This window comes from Bos grunniens, chromosome 16, assembly GCF_055505025.1.
Source record: "Bos grunniens cultivar Pamir isolate PY7600 chromosome 16, Bosgru_T2T1.0, whole genome shotgun sequence".
Taxonomy (NCBI): Eukaryota; Metazoa; Chordata; class Mammalia; order Artiodactyla; family Bovidae; genus Bos; species Bos grunniens.
This window is the reverse complement of record NC_141180.1, coordinates 53,173,633-53,197,500: the sequence shown is the minus strand read 5'-3', so window position 1 is coordinate 53,197,500 and position 23,868 is coordinate 53,173,633. Positions and strand designations below refer to the sequence as shown.

Here is a 23,868-nt window from a genome sequence, read left to right as displayed (position 1 = left end):
GCAATTAATCTAGGCTATTTGGTAAATTTGTAAGCACACTTAGCAGATAAATCTAATTATTATGGCCATTATGGCTGGAAGTAACTGCCCCTGGTCTTAACACAAGCACGGCCACAGTCCCAAGGACTTGTAATTCACACAAAATGTACGTGGCGTTTCTCAGACAGTGTGAAAAGGAGGAGAGATGAGCAGAAGGAATTTAGAGAAGAAAAGAGGAAAAACCAGAGAGGGCATAATAACATCCCTGATTAAAATTCAGCAGAGAAGCATAAAAAAATTGAAAAAAGATTGAAATACTGAGAAGACTGTAATAATTTAAGCCCCAGATGAAATCAGTAAGCAGATACTCCATTGCAATGAACACAATGAACCTGTATTGACTTTAGAGTTAATTTTCATCTCAGTTGAAGAAGCATTTGGTCTTTACTCAGTCATTTGTGAGATGACACACGCATTTTGATTCTGTTGATCCCAGGTTTCTGGAAAGTGTGCCCTTACTCAATTTAAACTCTGACACTTGAGGACTTATCTGTTGGGCAGGAGGGTAGAAAGCCTTACCAACTACAGCCAGTTAATGTTAAAGGTCCTTCCAATAAGCCATCTCATTTAAGGCTATATGAAACCCAGAGAAGAGGGCTGATAAAATTGGAACATACGGTCTGCCCAGGGAACAGCAATGATATATTAATACCCTTCATTTATAAACGGGTTTCTCCTAAGGAAGGTTTTTTGAAATTAGTAGTTTTCTACCCCTGGAATTGCCAAGGGCATTTTTAAAATAATAGGTAAATAAATGCCCCATGACCCCATCTCTCAAAGATTTTGATGTCATCGATGTAGGATGGGTTGCTCTGGTGATCTTAGGGTATAGCTAAAGTAGAGAAATGCTGATTTTAAAAGTTTGTCTTATTGTACTTCCTGAGGGCAGACACTGGGCTCACCTTTGCATGCATGCATGCTAAGTCACTTAAGTTGTGTCCATCTCTTTGCGATACTATGGACTACAGCCTGCCAGGCTCCTCTGTCCATGAGATTCTCCAGGCAAGAATACTGGAGTGGGTTGCCATGTCCTCCTCCAGTGGATCTTCCTGACCCAGGGATTGAACCTGCATCTCCTGAGGTTCCCGCATTGCAAACGGATTCTAAGGAAGCCCAGAGGGCTCACCCTTAGAGTTTCACATTCAGCAGGTTAGGGGTGGGGCTTGAGCATTTGCATTTCAAACAAGTTTCCAGGTGATGCCACTGCTGCTGAACCTCAGGCCCCCACGTCAAGAGCCTATCGATCATATTCTTTACGGTACAGTTATAAGCTTTCTGATGGTTAGACATGGCCATGCCCGGCAGCCTGTCAGGGTGATCTGTGGCTATTCCAGCATCCTTTTGGACAGCCTCCCAGGATCCTCCTTGATTTGCTTCAGACTGGCTTCTTTGCTACTCTGGCCTACCTGGCCCCTGACCGCCAGCTTCTCTTGCTCACAAAGAGCATTTGGATGTGGGTTTTTACTCTGGCTCTCCTGGCCCTGACTCTTGGCAGTTCTTCAGGTCTTGTCTCAGTGTCCTGTCTTCTGACTCTTTATACTCCAGACAGCTCAGACTGGAAGCCTGTCCCTGGTTTCTGTCCCTGGAGACCTAGTGCTGCCTCATTTTCAGCCCTCCTGGCCCTTGTAGGGAGAGGAGGGTGGATGGTGACCATGGAAGTAGTGAAGATATGAGTGCTTCTCAACATTGTTCTCTTGCTTCTAACCACAGCCTCATCTATTTTTTTTTTAGACTTTATTTTTTACTTTGGCTGTGCTGGGTCTTCATTGCAGCACACTTGCTCTAGAATGCATGGGCTCAGTAGTTGTGGCATGGGAACTTAGTAGCCCCGACACAGGTGGAGTCTTACTTCCCTGATCAGGGATTGAACCCGTGTCCCCCTGCATTGCATGGCAGATTGTTAACTACTGGACTGGGGAAGCCCCACCACAGCCTCATCTTCACAATAGCGATCATAATGGTACTAACAGCTGATGCTCTTTGAATCCACACTATGTGCCCAGGATATGACATGCTAAATATTTACATGGATAATCTCCTGTTGTATTGTTCTTGTTTCCCCAACTTTACTGTATGTTGCCTGTGGCTGGGGATCAGGTCTTACATAGATTGCCATTGTAACCAAATGGAGCTAATGGTCTTATGTGGCTTTTGGTCATACCATCACTTTATGATATGCAGTAACTTCTCTCATTAATTTGAGATGTTAAAAGAGAGAGGAAAAATATTGGTCTAGGTAACTATGCCATGGTCACTGCTATGAATGTCCATGCCACTCTGGCCAGCTGGGAGCTTTGTTGTTGACTGTCTTTCCTCTTGTGTGGTTGATGCACCTCTGAGGCTGCAGTGCTGAAGGCAGTGTCGGGGGGGCGGGGGAGTGAGATGGGTGGGGGCGACCTGGAATGCTTCCCTTCACAACTGTTGTAGGGATACTCCACACTCTGTAGCAAACCCTGGGAGAATGCATTGAAGCAGCACGTAATAGCTAATTCTCTCTTAGTCTTCATCTAAAACACAAGAAAACCCAGGACTCATAGCCATGATGTGGTTTAGTGGATCAGCAAAGACCTTCACATTATTTGGCAGTCAAGGCTTCCAGAACTGCTCCCGTCAACTCTTCAGGGCAGTAACGACTTATTCTAAGGTACAGAGTGAACTTGTAGACTCAGTTCTAAAGTCATGTTTACATATTTAGCATTTAACATGGGACTCCTTCTTAGAATGGGTTTAGGCTCTTTCTGAGAGCAGTTTCTGAAGGGCTTTCTTGTAGAAGTGGATTATGAAAATTGACTGAGGTGATGTTCAGGAAAATAAGAGTATGCAAACTCGTCAGCAGTTTTAGTTCAAATAAAAGAGGCTGTGTACGTGTGTGTGTGTGGAGTGGGGGGAGGTGACAACATTTGATTCTTCCACTCGATTAATGTGGAAGATGACCTCTTACTGACTAGAGATAGCTGCCTGCTGTGGACTAAGTTGTTGCACGCATGCATTCTCAGTCACTTAGTCGTGTTCAGCTCTTTGGGACCCCATGGACTATAGCCCACTAGGCTCCTCTGTCCATGGGATTATTCCAAAGATACTGGAGTAGGTTGCCATTTCCTCCTCCAGGGGGTCTTCCTACCCACGTCTCCTGCAGCTCCCACTTTGGCAGGAGGATTCTTCACCACTGAGCCACCTGGGAAGCTCTGTAGATTGAATTATGTTCCCCCACCCCACCCCAATCCAGATTCATATACGGAAGCTCTAACCCACAGTGTGATGGTATTAGGTCTTGGGGCTTTTGAGAGATAACTGGGTTTAGATGAGGTCTTGAGGGTGAGATCCTTATGATGGAATTAGAGTCCTTATAAGAAAAGACCAGAGAGCTTGCCCCTTCTCTCTGCCTCATGAGCACAGAGCAAGAAGGCAGCTGTCGACAAGCCAAGAAGAACATTCTTATCAACTACACAGGCACCTTGATCTGGGACTTCCTCTAGAACTGTGAAGAAGAAATGTCTGTTGTTAAAGCCACCAGTCTATGGTATATTGTCATGGTGGCTTGAAGTGTCTTAACATGTGTGGGGAGAATTGTAACCAATTCCATGTTCAGTCTGGTCTGTCAGAGGGTGCATGTAGGGGACTCTTTGGGTGGAAAGAACTGGGGAAGTATTTCCCAGCTACTCCAGAGTCCTAGAAACTGACCTCAGGCCTTCTCCTCAAATAGCTCCCTCAGTCTACCCAGGTGAACAGGCCGCCTGTGAACTGAGGCAGCTACCTGGCTAACAGGGAGAGACCTCTGGAGACCAATCAGCTTGAAACCCTGGCAGTGTTACAATTTAGATTATCAGATAGGCCTGGACATGGTAGAAAGGAGCACCATAATCAAAGTTTTTGTATTCTATTTGGATTAGAATGAATGAATAAACAGAATGAGAAGGACCCTGGAGAAAGGCAACAAATTACATGTATTTTTTAAAATATAAATTTGATTTATTTATTTTTGGTTGTGCTGGGTCTTCACTGCTGCTTGGGCTCCTCTCTAGTTGTGGTGTGCGGGCTTCTCTTGGTGGTGGCTTCTCCTGTTGCAGAACACTGGCTCTAGGTGCTTGGGCTTCAGTAGTTGTGGCTCTCAGACTCTAGAACACAGGTTCAGCAGTTGTGGTACATGGGCTTCATTGCTCTGCTGCATGTGAGATCTTCCCAGATCAGGGACTGAACCTGTGTCTCCTTCATTGGCAGACAGACTCTTTACCACTGAGCCACCAGGGAAGCCCAAATTACATGTATTTTAAAAATACTTTCTCTATAAAACTTGGTCCCCTTACTACTCAATATTTGTTATGCTCAATTGTTTTAGGCTCCCTTAAATTAAGAAAAATTAAAAGACACAGAATTTTCAGAATTTTAAGGAGCTAAAGTTTTCTTTGCTGTTTCAATTTCTCTGAGCTACAGAAGGTGCGTAGCCTTCTACCTATTGTACAAAGCAAAACCAAATGAAGAGAACAGAGAAAACAAAAGGCCTACCTCACTGATGAACACAGGCAAACACGTTCTAAACGAAACATGAGCACAAAAAATGCAGTCCTCCTCTCAACAATGCTGTAGGGTCAATGCTAGAAGGGACTATTCAATATTAGCGAATTTATTAATAGAGCCAATAAGAACCTTGGTGATGTTGAGAGGTATTGGGATTATGAAGTGGGAGTGTGGGAAGGTTTTGAGCAGAGTGGAATGATGTGATAAATAGCTTAATAGGATCACTTTGGCTGTGGAGAAAAGATTGAAATGAGTCAAGTGAAAGCTGGGAGATGAGTTAGAAGTGTGGTAAGCAGAATAAGATCCTCCCAAAGATGTCCACATTTTAATTCTAGAAGCTGTGGATATGTTATTTTACAGGCAAGGGGAATTAAGTTTGCAGGTGGAGTTATGATCGCTAATCAGCTGACTTTGAGATGGAAATATTACCCTGGATTTTCCAGGTTGGACAAATGTAGTCACAAAAGTCCTTATAAGTGCAAGAGTGAGGCAGGAGATTGAGAAAATGATGCAGTGTGGGAAAGACTTGACCATGAGCCAAGCAATGCAAGTGGTCTACAGGAGCTGGAAAAGGCAAGGACCCAGATTCTCCCCTAGAGCCAGAAAGGAAAGCAGCCTTATTGACATCTTGAGTTTAGACCACTGAGATCCATTTTGGATTTCAGACCTCTAGAACATTTGTGTTGTTTTAAGCCACTAAGTTTGTGGTAATTTGCAATGGAAACAAATACAGGTTTGCTACTTCAATAATCCAAGTGGGAGTTGATCACACCTTGGACTAGAGTGGTGGCTGAAAAGTTGTTAAAAAGTGATTAGATTCGGGACTTTTCTGAAGTCAAGTCAACAGGATTTACTGGTAAATGCAGGGCTGATAAACTGAATGCAGGAGATGTCAAGGTGATTCTTAGCTGAAAGCACTCAGGATTTCCAGGGAGATGGAGAATTTGAAAAAGTCCCCCTGGAAATAAACAACTTTCCTCTTCCCTCTCCCAGCCCCTGCACCCATCACACCCAAGGATCCCTGGTCCAGACTAAAAGCATGCCAATTGTGTCTGTGGGCCATTTTTTCTAGATCTACACCCTAAGCTAATCCTGAAGATACTGCTACACGATGATAAGAGTCACAAAGAAAAAGTTAAATTATGAGATTTACAGCATTTTCCCCATGCCCCTGACAGTGAAAGAAAGAGAATCATTGAATCTTCCTCCCCCTCCCCTTCTAAGAGAAAGTTTGAACTTGTCAGCTCAATGCCTGGGCTGGAGCATCTAATGGGAGAGGCCAGAACTTTTCCATCAAAAAGGAAGCAAATATCTGGTGAGCGAGAGAAAAAATAGATCCAAGAGTCGGGGGTGTGGGGGTGGGGGTGGGGGAAAGATGGGAGCCAAAGGAGTTGAGAGTCACTTGGATGAGTTATAGCGGAGGGTTGGCAGCGAGCTGGAAATGAAATGGAGAGAGAGTCTTTGAACAACAAGGTGGAAAAGCAAGATTGAGAGGGAAGAAAAAGAAAGGATTTTAAGACACGTTGCTATGGTTTAGAACTATATCCTCTGTGAGATTCTTTAAGAACATCAGTAAAAATTGGAATTGCTTTTAAGTGCAAAGTGGAAAAACTTCTCATGTCCTGAAATATATTTGTTAATACTGCTGTGCTATCCTCTCCTTTCAGTACTGTGAGTTCTCAGATCCTTAGCCCATTACATTTTTTTTCTATGTGCTAAAAAGTGGAATTATGTTGCTTAGCCTTGAAACTGTGTCCCCTTTCAACTGCTGATGAAAACAATCTCAGCAAGATGAAAAGTTCTCAGTTTTCTTGATACTGTTCTGCATCATAAAATAATCCTTGCAAATGGCAAAGGAGACTTGTAAGGAAAAAACCCTGCAATTTTTTAGTTTAATCATGTATTTAACCAATAAATAATCTAAAAACTGAATAAATGATTAACCATTATTTATTGAAACAATTCTCTATTCTTTTTTTTTAAATTTATTTTTTAATTGAATTGTAGTTGATTTACAGCCCTGTTTTTCTGGTATATAGCAAAGTGAATCAGTTATACATACATACATACATACATATATATATACATGTACATATATACTTTCTTTTTCATGTTCTTTTCTATTATGCTTTATTACAGGATATTGAATACAGTTCCCTGTGCTATACAGTTAAGACTTTGTTTTTAATCTGTTTTGTATGTATTAATGTGTATCTGTTAATCTCAAACTCCTAATTTATCCCTCCCACCTCCCTGTTCTGTGGCAACCACAAGTCTGTTCTCTGTATCCTTGAGTCTGTTTCTGTTTTGCAGATGTTTATTTTTGTCATATTTTAGATTTCACATATAAATGATATGTGACATTTGCCTTTCTCCATCTGACTTGCTTCACTTACCATGGTAATCTATAGGTCCGTCCATGTTGCTACAAATGGCATTATTTCATTTTTTTGGTAGCTGAGTAATATTCCATTGTATATATATATATATATATATATATATATATATACACACACACACATATGTATGTATATATATATTACCACATAGTCTTTATCCATCCCTCTGTTGATGGACACTTAGGTTGCTTTCATGTCTTGGCTATCGTAAATAGTGTTGCTATGGACTCTTTGCTACCCCATGGACTGTAGCCTGCCAGGCTCCTCTGTCCATCGGATTCTCCAGGCAAGAAAACTGGAGTGGGTTGCCATTTCCTCCTCCAGGGGATATTCCCGACCCAGGGATCAAACATGGGTCTCTTGCATTGCAGGCAGTTTCTTTACCATCTGAGCCACCAGAGAAGCTCTGAACATTGGGGTACACGTATCTTTTCAAATTATAGTGTTGTAGCCACGCGTTCCGGGAAACAAACTCACTCAGAAGGACAATGCAGATAGTGGAGTGCAGTTTATTACACCAGCGGGCCCAAGGCAGAGTCTCCTCTTAGCCAAGGACCCCGACCAGCAGCTGTGAAAATCTTTTATACCCAACGTGTACGTGTCTGAACCCACCACCCCAAATTCCTTGAGACTTACATAAACCAAGGAAAATACAATCCCAGTAACCCCATCATTCACGTGCTATGTGCTCATGTGCTCAAACAGTCAAACAGTTAGCCAATAATCAATAAACCCAAGGTTATACTCCGATAGATACAGAAAAACGTATGGCCTGTCTGGAGGAAGGGGTGATTAGCATATGTTTTCTCTTAGGTGATGAGTAACCTAGATATGATCTTCAAGGTTCCCATGTCTGGAGGGGGTCTTATCCTTCTGTTGTTGTTTTCATAGGCACTAAATGCAGAGTTCAGAGTCCATTGGAAAGGTGGTTGAGCGTGATCAGCATGAACAGGCCTAAGATGGAGTCCAGGCCCTATGAATTCCTTCTTCAACAGTTTTGTCCAGATATAGGCCCAGGAGTGGGATTGCTGGATCATATGGTGACTTTATTTTAGTTTTTTAAGAAGCTTCATGTGCTTTTTTTATAGTGGCTGCACCAATTTATAGTCCCACCAACAGTGTAGGAGAGTTCCCTTCTCTCCACATTCTCTCCAGCATGTTATTTGTAGATTTTTTAACGATGGCCCTTCTGACTGATGTAACGTGGTAGGTACCTTATTGTAGTTTTGATGCACGTTTCTCTAATAATTAGTGATGTTGAATATCTTTCTGTGGGCCTGTTGGCCATCTGTTTGTCTTTGGAGAAATGTCTATTTAGGTATTCTGCCCATTTTTTTTTTTTTTTGGATTTGTTGTTGTTCTTGAGTTGTATGAGCTGTTTGCATATCCCATGCTCTTGGATTGGAAGAAATATTGTTAAAATGGCCATACTGCTGAAAGCAATCTACAGATTTACTGCAATCACTATCAAGTTAACAATGACATTTTTCATGAAACTAGAACAAATAAATCCTAAAATTCATCATGGAACTGTAAAAGGTCCTGAATTGCCATAGTAATCCTGAGGAAAAATAACAAGCAGGGAGCATAACCCTGTGAAGTAACAGCTTATTTTTCAGTGGCAGCCATCTCCTAATCTGTTGGCCTCACAATACCTGAGTTATAATAAAACCTACCTTTTTAAGACACTCTAGCCAAGTGCAGGACATGTAAGAGTACCAATAAATATTCATGAATAAATGGTCATTGAGATGGGCAACTCAGCAAGTCAAGACTCTTGCGTGTAATTGCAAGAGTCCAAAGTTATGGCTAAGATTAACTTTACTTTTCAAATTGTATTTGGCTATGTCCTTCATCAAACTTACCAGACCAAACCACATAAAAGTCTAGGAAGAGCAATGCATGCTAGGAAGAGGACTTGCATCAAATTTTTGATTCTCTACAAGATTGAAAACCACCATGCCCCTTCCATTATCAAATCAATTCATTATTCTCTCAGAAAAATGAATGTTCCCCCAAATTACAGAACCTTCTGCAGTGGTCCTCACTTAGATGACTGGTGGGAGTTTGGGTTTATTTTTCAGGAGCTTGAACATATTCCACTTGAATTCACAGTGCTGTTCCTACACTTCCAAGGTGGGCTAGCTCCCAGTTCCAGTCTCTTTTCAAAGCTACCAAAGTACTCAAGAATGTTGCAGTCATCTTTATGGGGGAAAAAAAAATCACCAAATTGCCGATCCAAATGTGACCAATGCAATAGCTATGAACTAAAGAAATAATTATCTTACATTGAAAGTCATTAGGTGCTCAACATCACTAGTTATTCGAGAAATGCAAATCACAACTTCAATGAGATATCACATAACACTGGTCAGGATGGCCATCATGAAGAAAACAATAAACAATAAATGCTGGAGAGGGTGTGGAGAAAAGGGAACCCTCCTACACAGTTGGTAGGAATGTAAATTCGTGCAGCCACTGTGGAAAACCATATAGAGTGTGGTGTCCTATCCCAAGGCCACAGGTTGTAGGCTTTGTACTGAGGCTGCTGAAGCACAGCCCAGAAAGAAGGTCATCTCCAGAACTGGCTGAACCCCACTGGAACCACTAAGCCCCCCTGATCCATTGGCCAGCTTTCTGACCCCAAATTATGCAAAAACACCCACCCTAATAGTTACTCGGTAGCACCCTACTGCTGCTGCTGCTGCTGCTAAGTCGCTTCAGTCGTGTCCGACTCTGTGCGACCCCACAGACAGCAGCCCACCAAGCTCCGCCGCCCCTGGGATTCTCCAGGCAAGAACACTGGAGTGGGTTGCCATTTCCTTCTCCAATGCATGAAAGTGAAAAGTGAAAGTGAAGCCGCTCAGTCGTGTCTGACTCTTAGCGACCCCATGGACTGCAACCTACCAGGCTCCTCCATCCATGGAATTTTCCAGGCAAGAGTACTAACCAGTCACCTAATTCCAACCCTCCAGCAGGAGTTTTCTTTGTTTTGAGACTATAAAAATTGGCTTCTAATCCACAAAAAGCATCAGCTCTCCCTGGCCTGTCAGGAGGTGTCAGCCCACTATGCTTGCAATGCCCATGTTATCTCTGCTCTTTGTTCTTAGTATACTTGCTTCTTTCTCCAATACTGTGTCTGGAAATTGTTTTATAACCTGCATTGGACTGCCATGACATGTGGGTTGCTTAAAAAATGAAAAATAGAGCTACAATACAATCCTTCAATCCCACTCCTGGGCATATACCCAGAGAAAACCATAATTTGAAAAGATACATGTATCCCAGTGTTCATTGCAGGACTATTTACAACAGCCAGACTATGGAAGCAACATAAATGTCCATCAACTGATGAATGGATAAAGAAGACGAGGTATATATATGAATATTATTCAGCCATTAAGAAGAATGAAATTATGTCGTCTGCAGCAACATGGATGGATTTACACTGAGTGAAGTAAGTCAGACAGAAAAAAAAATATCGTACGATATTGCTTACATGAAGAATCTAAAAAATGGTACAAATAAACTTATTTATTGTCAGGAAGCATTTAACAGGAGGCTTCCTGTGTGCTGTTTTGGATCTGTCAGGAATTCTCTGTTCCTTATTAATTCCTGAATATTCAGGAATTAAGAGGAGAGGCAAGCCTCTCCTGGGACTGAGGAATCCAGGCATTTCCTTCCTTAGTTTTTCTATACGGTGATAAGTACCCTCTTCCTTTTTATGAACCATATGGTAAAAGTGGTTATTTACAACTCTCTCTTTCATATGGATGACCTCATGTTTTCTTGATAACTTGTAAGTTTTGATTTTATCTCTGCTGAAAATAGCTATCTTGTAAGACAGTATAACGGAGAAGGCAATGGCACCCCACTCCAGTACTCTTGCCTGGAAAATCCCATGGACGGAGAAGCCTGGTGGGCTGCAGTCCATGGGGTCGCTAAGAGTCAGACACGACTGAGTGACTTCACTTTCACTTTTCACTTTCATGCATTGGAGAAGGAAATGGCAACCCACTCCAGTGTTCTTGCCTGGAGAATCCCAGGGATGGGGGAGCCTGGTGGGCTGCCGTCTGTGGGGTCGCACAGAGTTGGACACGACTGAAGTGACTTAGCAGCAGCAGCAGCCTGAATGAAAACCAGGAATCCTAACTGTGAGACCCCCAGAGGCTAGAGTTTACAAGCAAAGTTCCCTGGTTTTTCCTCCATTTGAAAGCAAGAATGTTTCAAGGAGGCAAAAACTGTAAAAACAGGTACAAAGTTGATTATTAGAGACACAGCACAACAAGTGGGAGACCACACAGAGAAACAGGCTCTTTAAAACAGAAGCAAGGCAGAAATATACCTCCCAGAGAGAAAGGGTATGGGTGTCCTCTCTAATGAAGAGGAGCACAGTAAATCAGAAGCTAGGTAGAAATACACACCCGAAGAGGAGGACAGACTTCCTGAAGGAGGAACTCAGGAGGTGATGTAAATCACTTGTATAGCACACTCCTTCTGGGTCTTTGTTTATATTTCGGCCAATTATCTTGTTTCTTTCTTGCATCTGACTTGTCCTAGGACTCTCCCCAGGAAGTGTGTGCAACATTTTGCTAAACTGGATCCCACCATAGAGGCCCGTGGTGCATGTCCACACTTATTATGGGGTGGTGCCCCCTCCCATTTTGTCTCCCAAGAAGCCTTCCTGTGCATGTGTAGACGGCGAAGTTTTCCCTGACCTCAGGAGTGGGCACCTTATCTCTTTACTTCAGCAGAGCTCAGCTTCTGCCACAAGCTTTGTCCTTGGAGCGTCTGGGTGAGAACAAAGCTTCAGATTTGTTCCACTTGACGAACACCAGCTGTCCAGCCCAGGGGCCTGTCTATCTCCTACATCAAGATCATTCGGAAAAAAACATTACAGAAGATCACAGAAATAATAAAATTAAATCCTTGTTCCTAATAAAATCTCTTTTTAAAAATTAGGAATAAATGGATAATTTCTTATTCTGATTTAAAAGTATCAGGCTTACCATCAACCAGCATCCTATAAAACAGTGAAATAATGAAAGTTTCATCAAACCAGGCACAGAAAAGGAAACCCATAATCACCATTTTAATTTATTTTTTCTGGAAATTCTGGCCGATTTGGTAAAAAAAAAAAAAAAAAGCTTATTATTTGTGGATAGGACTGTATCTATAGAAAACTGAAAGGAGCAAAATTGGAAAAAATACGAAAACTAATGAGCTCAGTAGAATACTGAAAGCATTATAAATATATAAAAATCAATAGCTTGCTTTTATAAACATTAAAAACAAGTTACAAAATATAATAAAAACTGGGATCCTGATCACAGTAGCAAAAAAATATGAAATGCCTGCAACCAACCTTAACAAGAAAATTGAACAATGTATTAGAGAAAACTACAAAATGTTAATGAGAATTAGAAAAGAAAACCTGGATAGAATTATGGAATATCATAATGATGTCAAGTCTTGCAATTTCATTATTCTGTTTAATGTTATTTAATTCAATAGTATAATGTGATAATTTCATAAGTTGAAAAAAAAATAATTCCTACTTTCATCTGGAAGAATAAGCAGTCAAGAAGAGCAATGAGTTAGGGAGGAAATATTAACTTACTAGAAACTAAAATTAAGAAAACTTCAATAATTAAAAGTGAGATATTTGTGCAAGAATAAGTTAAGGTACTCTTGCCGTGAGCCACCGTGGTCCTCTCTATTTTCTTTATAGCTGTTACACCTATTAATGTGTTAGTGACAGTGTTAGTCACTCAGTTGTGTCCGACTCTTTGCAACTCCATGGACTATATAGCATGCCAGGTTCCGCCCTCCATGGGATTCTCCAGGGAAGAATACTGGAGTGGGTTGCACCATTGTATAGTTAATAATTGGTTTATTTGTTTAGTAAATTTGCTGTCTTTATGAATGTATCCTCAAGACCTGGTACAGTGTCTGGCACAGAGCAGCCATTGAATTAATATTTGCTAAATGAGTGAATGGATAAATGAAAGGAGAAAGCAAAGAAACACATTCTATTACATATAGGCATCTTATCTCTTTTAACAGGAAAGAGAATATCTGCAATAAATGGGCATAGGGTAAGTGATTAGGAATTCAAGAGAAAAATTCTTCTCTTTAGTATGTGGAATACATACTAAATTAAAATTTTTGATGGACTAAGTCATTAAATATAAAAAACTCAAACTACAGAAAAAAATGATACTTACCAACTTTCCAACCTTAGAATAGAGGGGAAGACTGACATTCACAAAATAAACTTCTAAAAACCATTCTAGGTCCAACAAACAAACAAATCCATGCTTATTATCCATGTTAGTTGTGCAAACAAATAAACAGATCCATGAAAAGTAAAACTTTCTATGTTGAACAAAAAATTGCAGATTATAGTAGGAAACGATGTGTGTCAAGATCCTTAAAAATATTTACACTGTTTGATATAATAAAAGAACAGTATGTTTGGATGGAAAGAAAGGAATTTTAAAACGAAAGGATCTCAGTTAAGCTTTAGCGTTACATCTTAGAATAAATTAATGCCTGAATCTTGGTGTCTTCATTTACAAGATGGGGCTATTATTATTTACCTGAAAAAAGTCATTGTGAATAAGAGTAATATAAGTAAAATTCCTGGAGACTAATGAGTGCTCAATAAGTCATCAGTATTTTTATTAGCCATTATTACTATTTTGTATCTAAAAATTATCTGTCTCAGAGCAAAGCTAACATTGCTTCAATTAGCTTTATACACAGAAGTGTTGACATGGATTATTTATAGTCAGAAATATTCTAAGTGCCTTCCCACAGGGAATGGCAACAGAAATTATGGCTCTTCTCACTGGGATATCTTGCAGCCATTAAAATGAATGTTTTTGTAGGTTATGTAATATCATGGAAAAATGCTCATGGCAAGGTTTAGTGGAAAAAAGCTGAGTAAGACTACAATTTTATAAAAGGAAAAAAAGTATGAATAACAGCCTGGAAGAAAAATTGCTGAAATGTTAACAATGACTGTGATTGTGAAGACTATGGATGGTCTATTTTCTCATATTATCTTCTTCATTTCCAATATTCTTAAAGCTAATATGAAATATTTTTTTAAAAAATCTACAAAAGTAAAGACACTCTGAAAAATTACATTTGTAATCTGGATATTATTTAAAGAGTTAGTCTTGGGCAACATGACTGAGGCTATGATACTTCTCAGCCCCTGCAAAGGGGGAGGAACTCTCTAAAGTTCTAAAACTGAAGACTTGTCAGTGACTTCATCTATTATGAAAATCACTGCGGACTCTGATGGGGACCACAGGGGAAGCGTCCAGAAGCATTGGCCAACCAGAGCTTATTCCTGGAACCAAATTCAGGAAAATGGATAAGCGCCCTCACCCACTGCACTCTGGGAAGAACAAGCTCCTGGATTACAAACATGTGAGTGCTGTCTGCCTCTGAATCTGTCTTTTCCTGCCTCCTTTTCCCTTTCTTCCTCCTCACCCTTATCATCCACCTCCCCTCCCTTATCATCCACCTCCCCTTAAAAGCTGAGTTTAACAAAACAATCCAGTGTAGAATGTAAAATAAAACAGTGTTTCTGTTTTCTGCTGAAACAGGGTTTCAGCAATAATGGGCACATCCTTCAATGTGATCATCTTACTATTGGCAATCAATCCCAATGACCTAAACAGAGAGATGTGGGGAAAGATGTGTTTAAGAAGCTGTTGATAGAGGCTTTCCTGGTCATCCAGTGATTAAGAGTCTGTCTTCCAATGCAGGGGACATGGGTTCTATCCCTGTCTGGGATCTAGATCCCTCAGGCCCCAGGGCAACTAAGCCCACACGCCCCCAACTACTGAGCCTGAGCATTGCAACTAAAGATCCTGAGTGTTGCAGCCATTGTAGCCAAATAAATTCTTTTTTAAAAAAAACTATTTATCGTAAGGAAAAACAAACAGAAGGTATAGTACAATAGCAGGGGGCTGGTTGAATAAATTAATGCTTCTCTATATGATGAACTCATATGTAGCTATTAAAATTGTTTTGGAAGAATATTATTATAAGAGTTAAGTGAAAAAAGCAATATAAACTAAACTGTATATGCAATAGAACTCCAATTCAGGAAAAGAAAGACAAACAAAATCCCCACAGATATCTGAATATGTGAATTTAAGTTAACCAGGGAAATACTACTCCAGTAAGTTAAAATAGTTTTACCTGGGTGGCATCATGTTGCATGATAACCCATTTCTTTACACTTTCTACATGTTTTTAGGGTTTCTTTTTTAACAATAAGCATATATTATTTTCAGATATAATGAAAATGAAAATATTCTCTAACAAACAAATTAGTAATTATTATGGAAATAGGAGAATTTTTGTTGGTAAGATTAAATTCTAAGGAGAAAATGATTGCTTTTCTTGGCTCTTCAGTCCTTTTTACCTGGGTCTCCTCACCAGCAACAATGACACCATCTACTCAGAATACTTAGTGAATGTGTTAGGAACTTCAATATGCCCTGACATTCAGTTCCTTGCTTTAATGATGAGTCTATATGTAGGTTCATTTAGTGCTTATGAAAAGATTTTGTGAATTGTTTTACCGCCTATGCCTACCTTCTTGGGCTTCCCTGGTGGCTCAGATGGTAAAGAATCCACCTACAAGGCAGGAGATCTGGGTTAGATACCTGGGTTGGGAAGATCTCTTGGAGGAGACCATGGCAACATGGCAACTCCAATATTCTTGCCTGGAGAATCCCCATGGACAGAGGAGCCTGGTGGGCTACAGTCCACGGGGTCACAAAGAGTCAGACATGACTGAGTGACTAAGCACATGCCTTCTTTCAGAGACAACTGGATTTTTCTGCATCGGCCCTGGTGAATACCACCTGCCAAAGATTGCTGTGGAAACAGATTTTGACCCCCAATCAAAATGTTGGCCCCATGAAGGTAAGGACTGTGTTTGTCTTATGGCTTTATGTTCAGCAATCAGCACACCTACCAGTATACATAGGAATCACTTAGTAATATGTGAATAGATTTTGAATGAGTGAATCAATGAATTAATATTTGTTTGATAAATGAAGGAAAAATTAAACAGAAAAGAGTGGTGTGTTAACACCCCATTACATTTTTAGGGGGATGGGAGACAATTCTTTATGAATCTCTCACATTCTTCTCAGCTAGGTTTTAACAACCAGTTTACTCAGATCTGTTTACATTCCAGGAGAGTAGAGAGAATGTTTCCTTTCATGGAGAGAGTCCAGGACAGTAAAGATAAAGACCTCTCTCTCCCCTTCTCAGGGAAGATTTGTTTATATTGCAGGGTAATAAATATCCTGTCTCCTAGGGGTGTGGGGTGAGGGGAGGATAAGGCAGCTCAGGGTTCCTCGGGGGTCAGACACCCACTCCTTGCATGATATTCAAGTGTGCCTGCCTCTGCGTCGCCCCCATGGGACTTGGGGAGTAAGGACCTATTGCAAACAGGGAGCTTACACTGTCTGCTGCGCTGTGCGTAATAAAACGTCTAAATCTATCTGGACTGACTGTCTTCTTGCTGGCCAAAGCTATGGGGCTGTGAGAAGACAACCTGTCTGTTACTCCCGTGCTGCTGCTTAGTGAATACTTGACAGTTGGACACACTTATTATTGCTTTTGTTTGGTGGCCACGGTCTGAGTGAGCAAGAGTGGATTAGTGGAAGTAGCCTGAGTATGTGTGTCATTACTTTGTCGAATTAGCATGTAGTAAGTGGGATCCATGGTGCTGGATAGTGAGCTGAGTTCAATTTAAAACAGACCACAAGAGAAATTGAAATAGAGGTTTAGTCCTCCTGGGCAGAAGGAAGTACCAGGCACACTGCAAGGGGCCACATGGGGAGGTCAAGGCAGAGTTAGAGGGAAAGGCAGGACCTAGGGCACGTGCCTTTATTAGGGTCTGTGGGTGTAGGGCTTTGGAGATCCTGGGCTAGGGCCTGATTGGTCAATACAAACCAAAAGAGCAAGGTTTTGGTAAACTCCATTGGGAGAGCATGGCTTACCTAAGGGGCGCCTGAAGGGAAAGAGCTGGGGGGCAGGGGAGACTTGATCACAAGGACTGTTGAAAAGTCATATCAGGAACTTAACATTCACTTGTGACTCTGTGGCTGCTATCCAGGGCTTGTGCTTGCATGAGAGGCCTCGTGTTAGTTTAGGGTCCTGCAGGCTATTTGGCTGAACAAAATGGAGGCAGAGGCAGCAATACCATCAAGTAACTTGGCTAAATTCTCCATGATGCGCCTCATTGTCAGACAAACTTCTCTTTTGTGACTTTGGCTAAATTGCTTAATGCCTCAAGTTCCTCTATCTGTAAAATGACTTTCTTATAGCGTTGCTATAAAGATTAAATATAAAGCACCCAGCCTAGTGGCAGGCACCCAATAACACCACCCTGCAAAAGTTAATTTACCCTCTTCCCTATAAGCCCAGAAGTCATATATTACAATTTACTTAAATAGCCACCCTATACAGACTACTCTTTCATGACTTTTAATCTACAATTTCCACTTAGAAGAAAAACCCTTTTTTTAAAATAGTCATTTAAAATTCTTGTTAAATGTAATTATAGATGCTTTTTCACAGCCATATTAAAAATACTTTCATTAAAAAGTTATAAATATGGAAAATCATGCAAGAAATATACAAACTAGTTTACTGTGCAAATGAAAATTTTATTTATCTTAATTCCCCAGAGGGGAGGGGGAGAAGGAATATTTATTAAGTGACAATCTCCAAGCCACTTTATTTGCATTATCTTATTTAAATTGGTCAGTGATTTTCTGTTTCATTATTTTGCAAATGAAGAAGCTTCGGCTCAGAGATATTGTAACTTGTACAAGTTTACAGAGTGATGAAACCAAAGTTTGAAACTTGGGTCTATTTGACTTTAGAGCATGAAGTCTTTCTTTTACAAGTTTTAGGAGCTGATCTATAGAAAGTATCCACTCTAAGCCTTAAGACCTCGGCTCCTCATTCCCTGCCCCCTTCCTTATCTTTCCTTGGTATCCCAACTGTGTCCTTCTTAATGAATTATGACTGAGTTCCCCATTGTCCTCAGAATGGCAGCACCTTGATTCCTCTGGTGTGTAGGGTTCCACCTCCTCCCAAATATTGAATTGCATAATTTCATATGCAAAGAGGATTTAAAACTTTTTTGGTTTGCTTGCCTGTTTTTGCCAAAGGAGTAAAGAGGATCTGGTGATAGAGCCAGGGGTGAGAGTGATAGTGGGGGGCTACGTGGCATCCAATGGACCTTGGCCCTTTTTATTTATTCATTTTTGCCCTAACTTCTGAATCTTCTTGTATATTTAGGACTTCCACAGTGTGAGGGGAGAAGTCTAGCCCACTGTTACCCTGGCCTTTTTGCTGCCTGTGTGTGATGCATGACTGAGGCCTGGGCAGTCAGACAAACCCTTCAAGGACTCTGCACTGGGAACTGGTGAGCAGGAGGAGGCTGGGGCCAGAAGCTGAAAGATTAGTGTCATTGAAAGACTTTGTCCCTGTCTGGGAACCATCAGTATCTTTTGGGGGTGAAGAAACACTAAAACTCATAGTCAGATAAGGGGCTGTCCTTCTACTCCGCTTCTGATTGCCACCGCCCTGGGCATGTCTGGTACCCTGAGAACTCCAGGTTCATCAGGGAAAGCGGCCCGAGTCTATAGAGGTATCTTTGTATCCTCCTGGGGTTCAGCCTCAGTAGAGGGGCCAGGAGCCTCAATGAGGAGCTGGGGCAGAGAACATGAGCAAGTGTTTTCTGAGCACTCATGAGATGCTCTCCCAGGGAGGGAGGGAGACTAGGGGGATTCAAAGGGGGTGATTTCTGTGTAAGCAGGAGGCGAAGAGTCATGTACTTTATATAGATGAGGTCTGGGATAGTCAGGTGACCTATACATTCAAAAGACCTCTTAACAACAATCCTGCCAAAGAGTGGGCTTGAAGTAGTAAAAACCGATTTCACATCCCACCTCTGGCACAAATAAGGTGTGTCAGTGACCTGTGGCAGAAATGGAGTCACAATGTCCACATCTGTGAAATGGGCATAATAATACACCTTCATCTATAATTTGTAGGGCAATCATGAATAAATGAGAGTCTATAAGTCAAAGAGCAAGACTTTTAGTGGGGGAGCCAGGATTTAGGTACCAGCTACATGTGTACCTTAGAAAACATTTACTACGTTAACCAGTGCTAGGCAAGTGAGAGGTAGCTAATGGAAAAAAGCTAAATTAAAAAAATTTATTTATGTATTTATTTATTTTTGGCTGCAGTGGGTTTTTGTTGCTGCACATGGGCTTTCCTCTAGTTGTGGCGAGAGGGGGCTCCTCTCTAGCTGCAGTGGACGGGTCATTGAGGTGGTTTCGCTTGTTTGGAGTACAGGCTGTAGGGCACACAGGCTTCAGTAATTGTGGTGCATGGGCTTAATTGCTCTGAGGCATGTGGAATCTTCCCAGACCAGGGATTGAACCTATGTCCCCTGCCTTGGCAGGTGGATTCTTAAACACTAGATCTCCAGGGAATTTCGTACCCAAATGTTTTGATCTCCTAACATTTGCCTGTAACACATATTTGGAGCATTCCAACAAGGAGATCCAACCAGTCCATTCTAAAGGAGATCAGTCCTGGGTGTTCATTGGAAGGACTGATGCTAAAGCTGAAACTCCAATACTTTGGCCACCTCATGCGAAGAGTTGACTCATTGGAAAAGACTCTGATGTTGGGAGGGATTGGGGGCAGGAGGAGAAGGGACACCAGAGGATGAGATGGCTGGATGGCATCACCGACTCGATGGACATGAGTTTGAGTAAACTCCGGGAGTTGGTGATGGACAGGGAGGCCTGGCGTGCTGCAATTCATGGGGTCGCAAAGAGTCGGACACGACTTAGCAACTGAACTGAACTGAACTGAACTAGTAATTCTGTCCTTTTGGCTGAGAAGTCGTTGATTGGAAACACAGTAGAGTGAATGTCTGTTCGGTTGTTTTTGAGGAGGGCACAGCATCCCTTCTTTAGAATTTGCCTTCCCAGACCTGATGGGTTCTGATGCAGCTACTCATTTCAGTACTCAGACTCCTGACCACAAGAACTATATGTGGTCCAGACAATTAGAGTGCTTCACTCTTTCTGGAATCCAGTCTGGAATAGAGACACTCGGAGTCAAAGCCTCCGGTATCGTATTTAGTGGCTGTACGTTAGAGAAATGGAGACCACAGGCTCCTGCCCACCGAGGCCTGTGCTATGTCTTGTCTGCCACTCTGAAACCATTTCTTCAGCTTTTCCTCAGCATGCATTCAGTAACGCCTGTCTCCTATTTGTGTTAGAGTTTACTTCTTTTGCTCAAAGTAAAAAATATCCTTACAGAGTGATTTTAATTTGTGTAATGTAGGGGAAATGTCACTTAAAATGAAAACTGTAAAGAAGCTTTTGGTTTTAGAGAGGAGGGTGGTTTCGAGATGATGGGGAGGTATTTCTAAGTCACGTCCCTTTCTTCTTACAGAGGCTGGAGGGAGAGTGAGGAAGAGAAGGCAGGGCATCTCCTTGCAAAGCCACGCCTAGTGGGCACAGAGATGGACTGAGTAGCTTTGCCTAGCAAAATATGAGAAGTATCTGGAAGGCGGTAAGCAAAAAGATGGTAGGAAGCTAGAAATTAGGGGTAAAGTGGCCAGAGGAATCTTGAGAATAACACATTTGATGTTAAATAGTTTGAATTATTTCACTGTGAATTCAGTATCCATTTTCCCATGGATATTTGTCAGCTATGAACAAATTTCTGTATGACTAAATGTGTGTGTGTGTTAAGGAACAGGCCTAGGATCTATGTCTGGCATGATGTGGTGTAGAATAAAGATAGAAAATATGAGAAGGCAAGATGATCCGTACATTGAACCACTTCATACCACAGGGTACATGCTCATTTACCCTCGAGAAACTGGGTGGCGAGCAGGCTACCCCTGCAAGTGGTTTCGTTTTAATCTCAGAGAGCAGAGTGCATCAGCTAACATCTGGTTTTTACGCCCGTATTCATAGTCAGCACACTTGGATGGGATTTGGATGAGACAAAGAAAAGCTTAGAAGAGAAGTAGGGAAGAACCTTGTTCCTCTAGAGCAGGGGCTGGCAAACGACAGCTGCTGGTGTAAATACTTTCACTGCAACACAGATAGCTCATTCGTGTGTATCATTTCTGTGGCTGTTCTCACCTATACAGGCAAAGGTGGTTTGCCACAAAAAACATGTGGACCGCAAGGCCTAAAATTGTTACTCTCTGGTCCTTTAAAGAAATGTTTGCCTACTCCTGTGGAGAAGGCAATGGCACCCCACTCCAGTCCTCTTGCCTGGAAAATCCCATGGATGGAAGAGCCTGGTGGGCTGCAGTCCATGGGGTCGCTCAGAGTCAGACACGACTGAGCGACTTCACTTTCACTTTTCACTTGCATGCATTGGAGAAGGAAATGGCAACCCACTCCAGTGTTCTTGCCTGGAGAATCCCAGGGACAGGGGAGCCTGGTGGGCTGCCGTCTCAGGGGTCACACAGAGTCGGACACAACTGAAGCAACTTAGCAGCAGCAGCAGCTCTAGAGACAAAAAAAAAAAAAAAAAAGCTTTTAGGAAGAGATAGACTTTGGCTGAAGGTATAAAGAATGTCCTACATATTTGGCTCATAAGCCTGAGTTGAGGTGACACAGTTTATTTCAAGAGAAACCAGGTGCAATCTAAACCAAGTACAGGAATGCCTTTTGATTCTGTGTATTTGTTTGGCTGTGGCAGGTCCTTGTTGTGGCACATGGGACTTTAGGTGCAGCATGTGGGATCTAGTTCCCTGAGCAGGGATCAAACCGGGCTGCCCTGTATTGGGAATGCAAAGTTTTAGCCACTGGACCACCAGGAAAGTCCTAGGAATGTCTTCAGAAAAACTTTAGTTTATGAATTTCTTAATTCTCTTCTTCTCTTGACTGTCATTGGAAGCAGTCTGATAGACAGTAGAGGGCATCAGTTTGGGATTACATGTTCATAGACTTGTACCCTGGCTTTTCAACATACTGGCTGTGTGATTTTGAGTGATTTGCTTGACTTGAGCAATTTGTGAAATATATCTATTTTCTTACTGGTAAATGTGTAGAATAAAGTTCATTACATGGGGCTGTTATGAAAACTAAATGATACAATGCTCAGTGTGCCTAGAATTTTGAAAATTCTTCATTCACCCACCCTTCTCTTCCTGCCCTCAACTCTTTGCTGTACTTTGGGCATATAATGGAGGGCTTCATAATTAGCCAAGTGTCCCCAAGTTCGTCTTTTTGCTACTAAACAGTCATAACTATCCATTGTTTGACTTCATGCCAGCCAGGAGATTAGGACAGGCTGAGGGAATAATAATGTTTAGATCCACCTGGAGTCTTCATTTTATTCCAAGGAGAGAAGGGAAGTCAGACCTGCCTGGTTCCCTAGGAGTTCCCCAGCCTTCTGAGTCCAAATTCCCACTTCTGGACCTCAGTATGTAAGTGGGGAGGAGGAAACCAAGGTCAAGAAGGGTTTTAGGCTAGGCCTGTAGAAGGGTCAGAGGCCCAGCAGCAGAAAAGCCCAGACTAAATATTTAAGATAATTTGGGCTAACACCTTCTCTTTGGATTTGTGGTGGTGGTGGTGGTTTAGTCGCTAAGTCGTGTCTGACTCTTGTAACCCCATGGACTGTAGCCCGCCAGACTCCTCTGTCCATGGGTTTCTCCAGGCAAGAATATTGGAGTGGATTGCCATTTCTTTCTCCAGGGGATCTTCCGGACCCAGGGATTGAACCCAGGTCTCCTGCACTGCAGGCAGTTTCTTTATCAACCAGGCTACCAGGGAAGCCCAGGTTTAAAATCTGAGATATGACATGGGAATTGGTTTCTGTGACTATAGTATCTCTGCTTGAACAAGGCTTCCCTCATAGCTCAGTCAGTAAAGAATCTGCCTGCGATGCAGGAGACCCGGGTTCGATTCCTGGGTCGGGAAGATCCCCTGGAGAAGGAAATGGCAACCTACTCCAGTATTCTTGCCTGGAAAATCCCATGGACAGAGGAGCCTGGCAGGCTACAGTCCATGAGGTCGCAAGAGTCAGACATGATTTAGCAACTAAACCACCACCACCAAGGCAATACCCAAAATTACCCCCTACCAAGAAATTACCTACCCACCCGCCTTCTGGGAAAATACCTTACAAGCTAACGTGCTGGGTTTGCCTGGTGGCTCAGAAGGTAAAGAATCTGCCTGCAATGCAGGAGATCCAGGTTCATTTCCTGGGTTGGGGAGATCTCCTGGAGAAGGGAATGGCAACCTACTCCAGTATTCTTGCCTGGAAAATTCCATGGACAGAGGAGCCTGGTGGACTACAGTTCATGGGGTCGAAAAGAGTTGGACATGCCTGAGTGACTGACTCATGTTCACTAATGTCCCTGAAAAGCTTGACTTCTTAGACATGACTACATCACAGAACTACCCTGCCTTCTACCTTGTTTCTGTGTTAGAAGAGAAAAATGCCTCTCTCCCACCTGACTGTCAAGCCAGCTTTCAGTATGCTGAAGTTAGAAGAACGCCAGTCTCCTGGGTGAAGTTTTAAGTCCTCTTCATTTTTGAATGCAAATTAAGACCTCTTCAGGCTCATAAAACTCATTGTCACCGTAAGAATGCTGGTAGCCACCACTGAGTTCTTGCTAAGCATCAGTTGTTTCACAGGGATCTTCTCTCTCTATTTTTTTTTAAACGATTTTTTTGATGTCTTTATTTAATTTATTACACTATTGCTTCAGTCTTACGTTTTGGTGATCTGGCCGCAGGCAGGGCACGTGGGATCTGAGTTCTGGACCAGGGATCAAACCTGCACCCCTTGCATTGGAAAGCTAAGG

The 23,868-nt window shown here is 42.0% G+C and overlaps 1 protein-coding gene across 6 annotated transcripts in view; it reads left to right on the top strand.

Annotated features, from left to right (window-relative positions):
* The first annotated feature begins 452 nt into the window (after positions 1 to 452).
* LOC147356841 (uncharacterized) overlaps positions 453 to 23,868 on the top strand; it is a 101,035-nt gene continuing 77,619 nt past the window's right edge. Inside the window, exons 1-4 of one of the 6 annotated variants that reach the window (XR_015143558.1) lie at positions 453 to 1,297; positions 2,540 to 2,683; positions 15,807 to 15,908; positions 20,487 to 20,606. Coding sequence is in view for 1 of the 6 variants with exons in the window: in XM_086345149.1 (XP_086201275.1) it covers positions 14,265 to 14,396; positions 15,807 to 15,908; position 16,285 (235 nt within the window). In the remaining 5 variants the exon portion in view is untranslated. Of the gene's footprint in view, positions 1,298 to 2,539; positions 2,684 to 14,165; positions 14,397 to 15,806; positions 15,909 to 16,284; positions 16,286 to 20,486; positions 20,607 to 23,868 lie in introns of those variants that run through there. The other 5 variants (XR_015143559.1, XR_015143555.1, XM_086345149.1 and 2 more) reach the window with 5 other exon arrangements.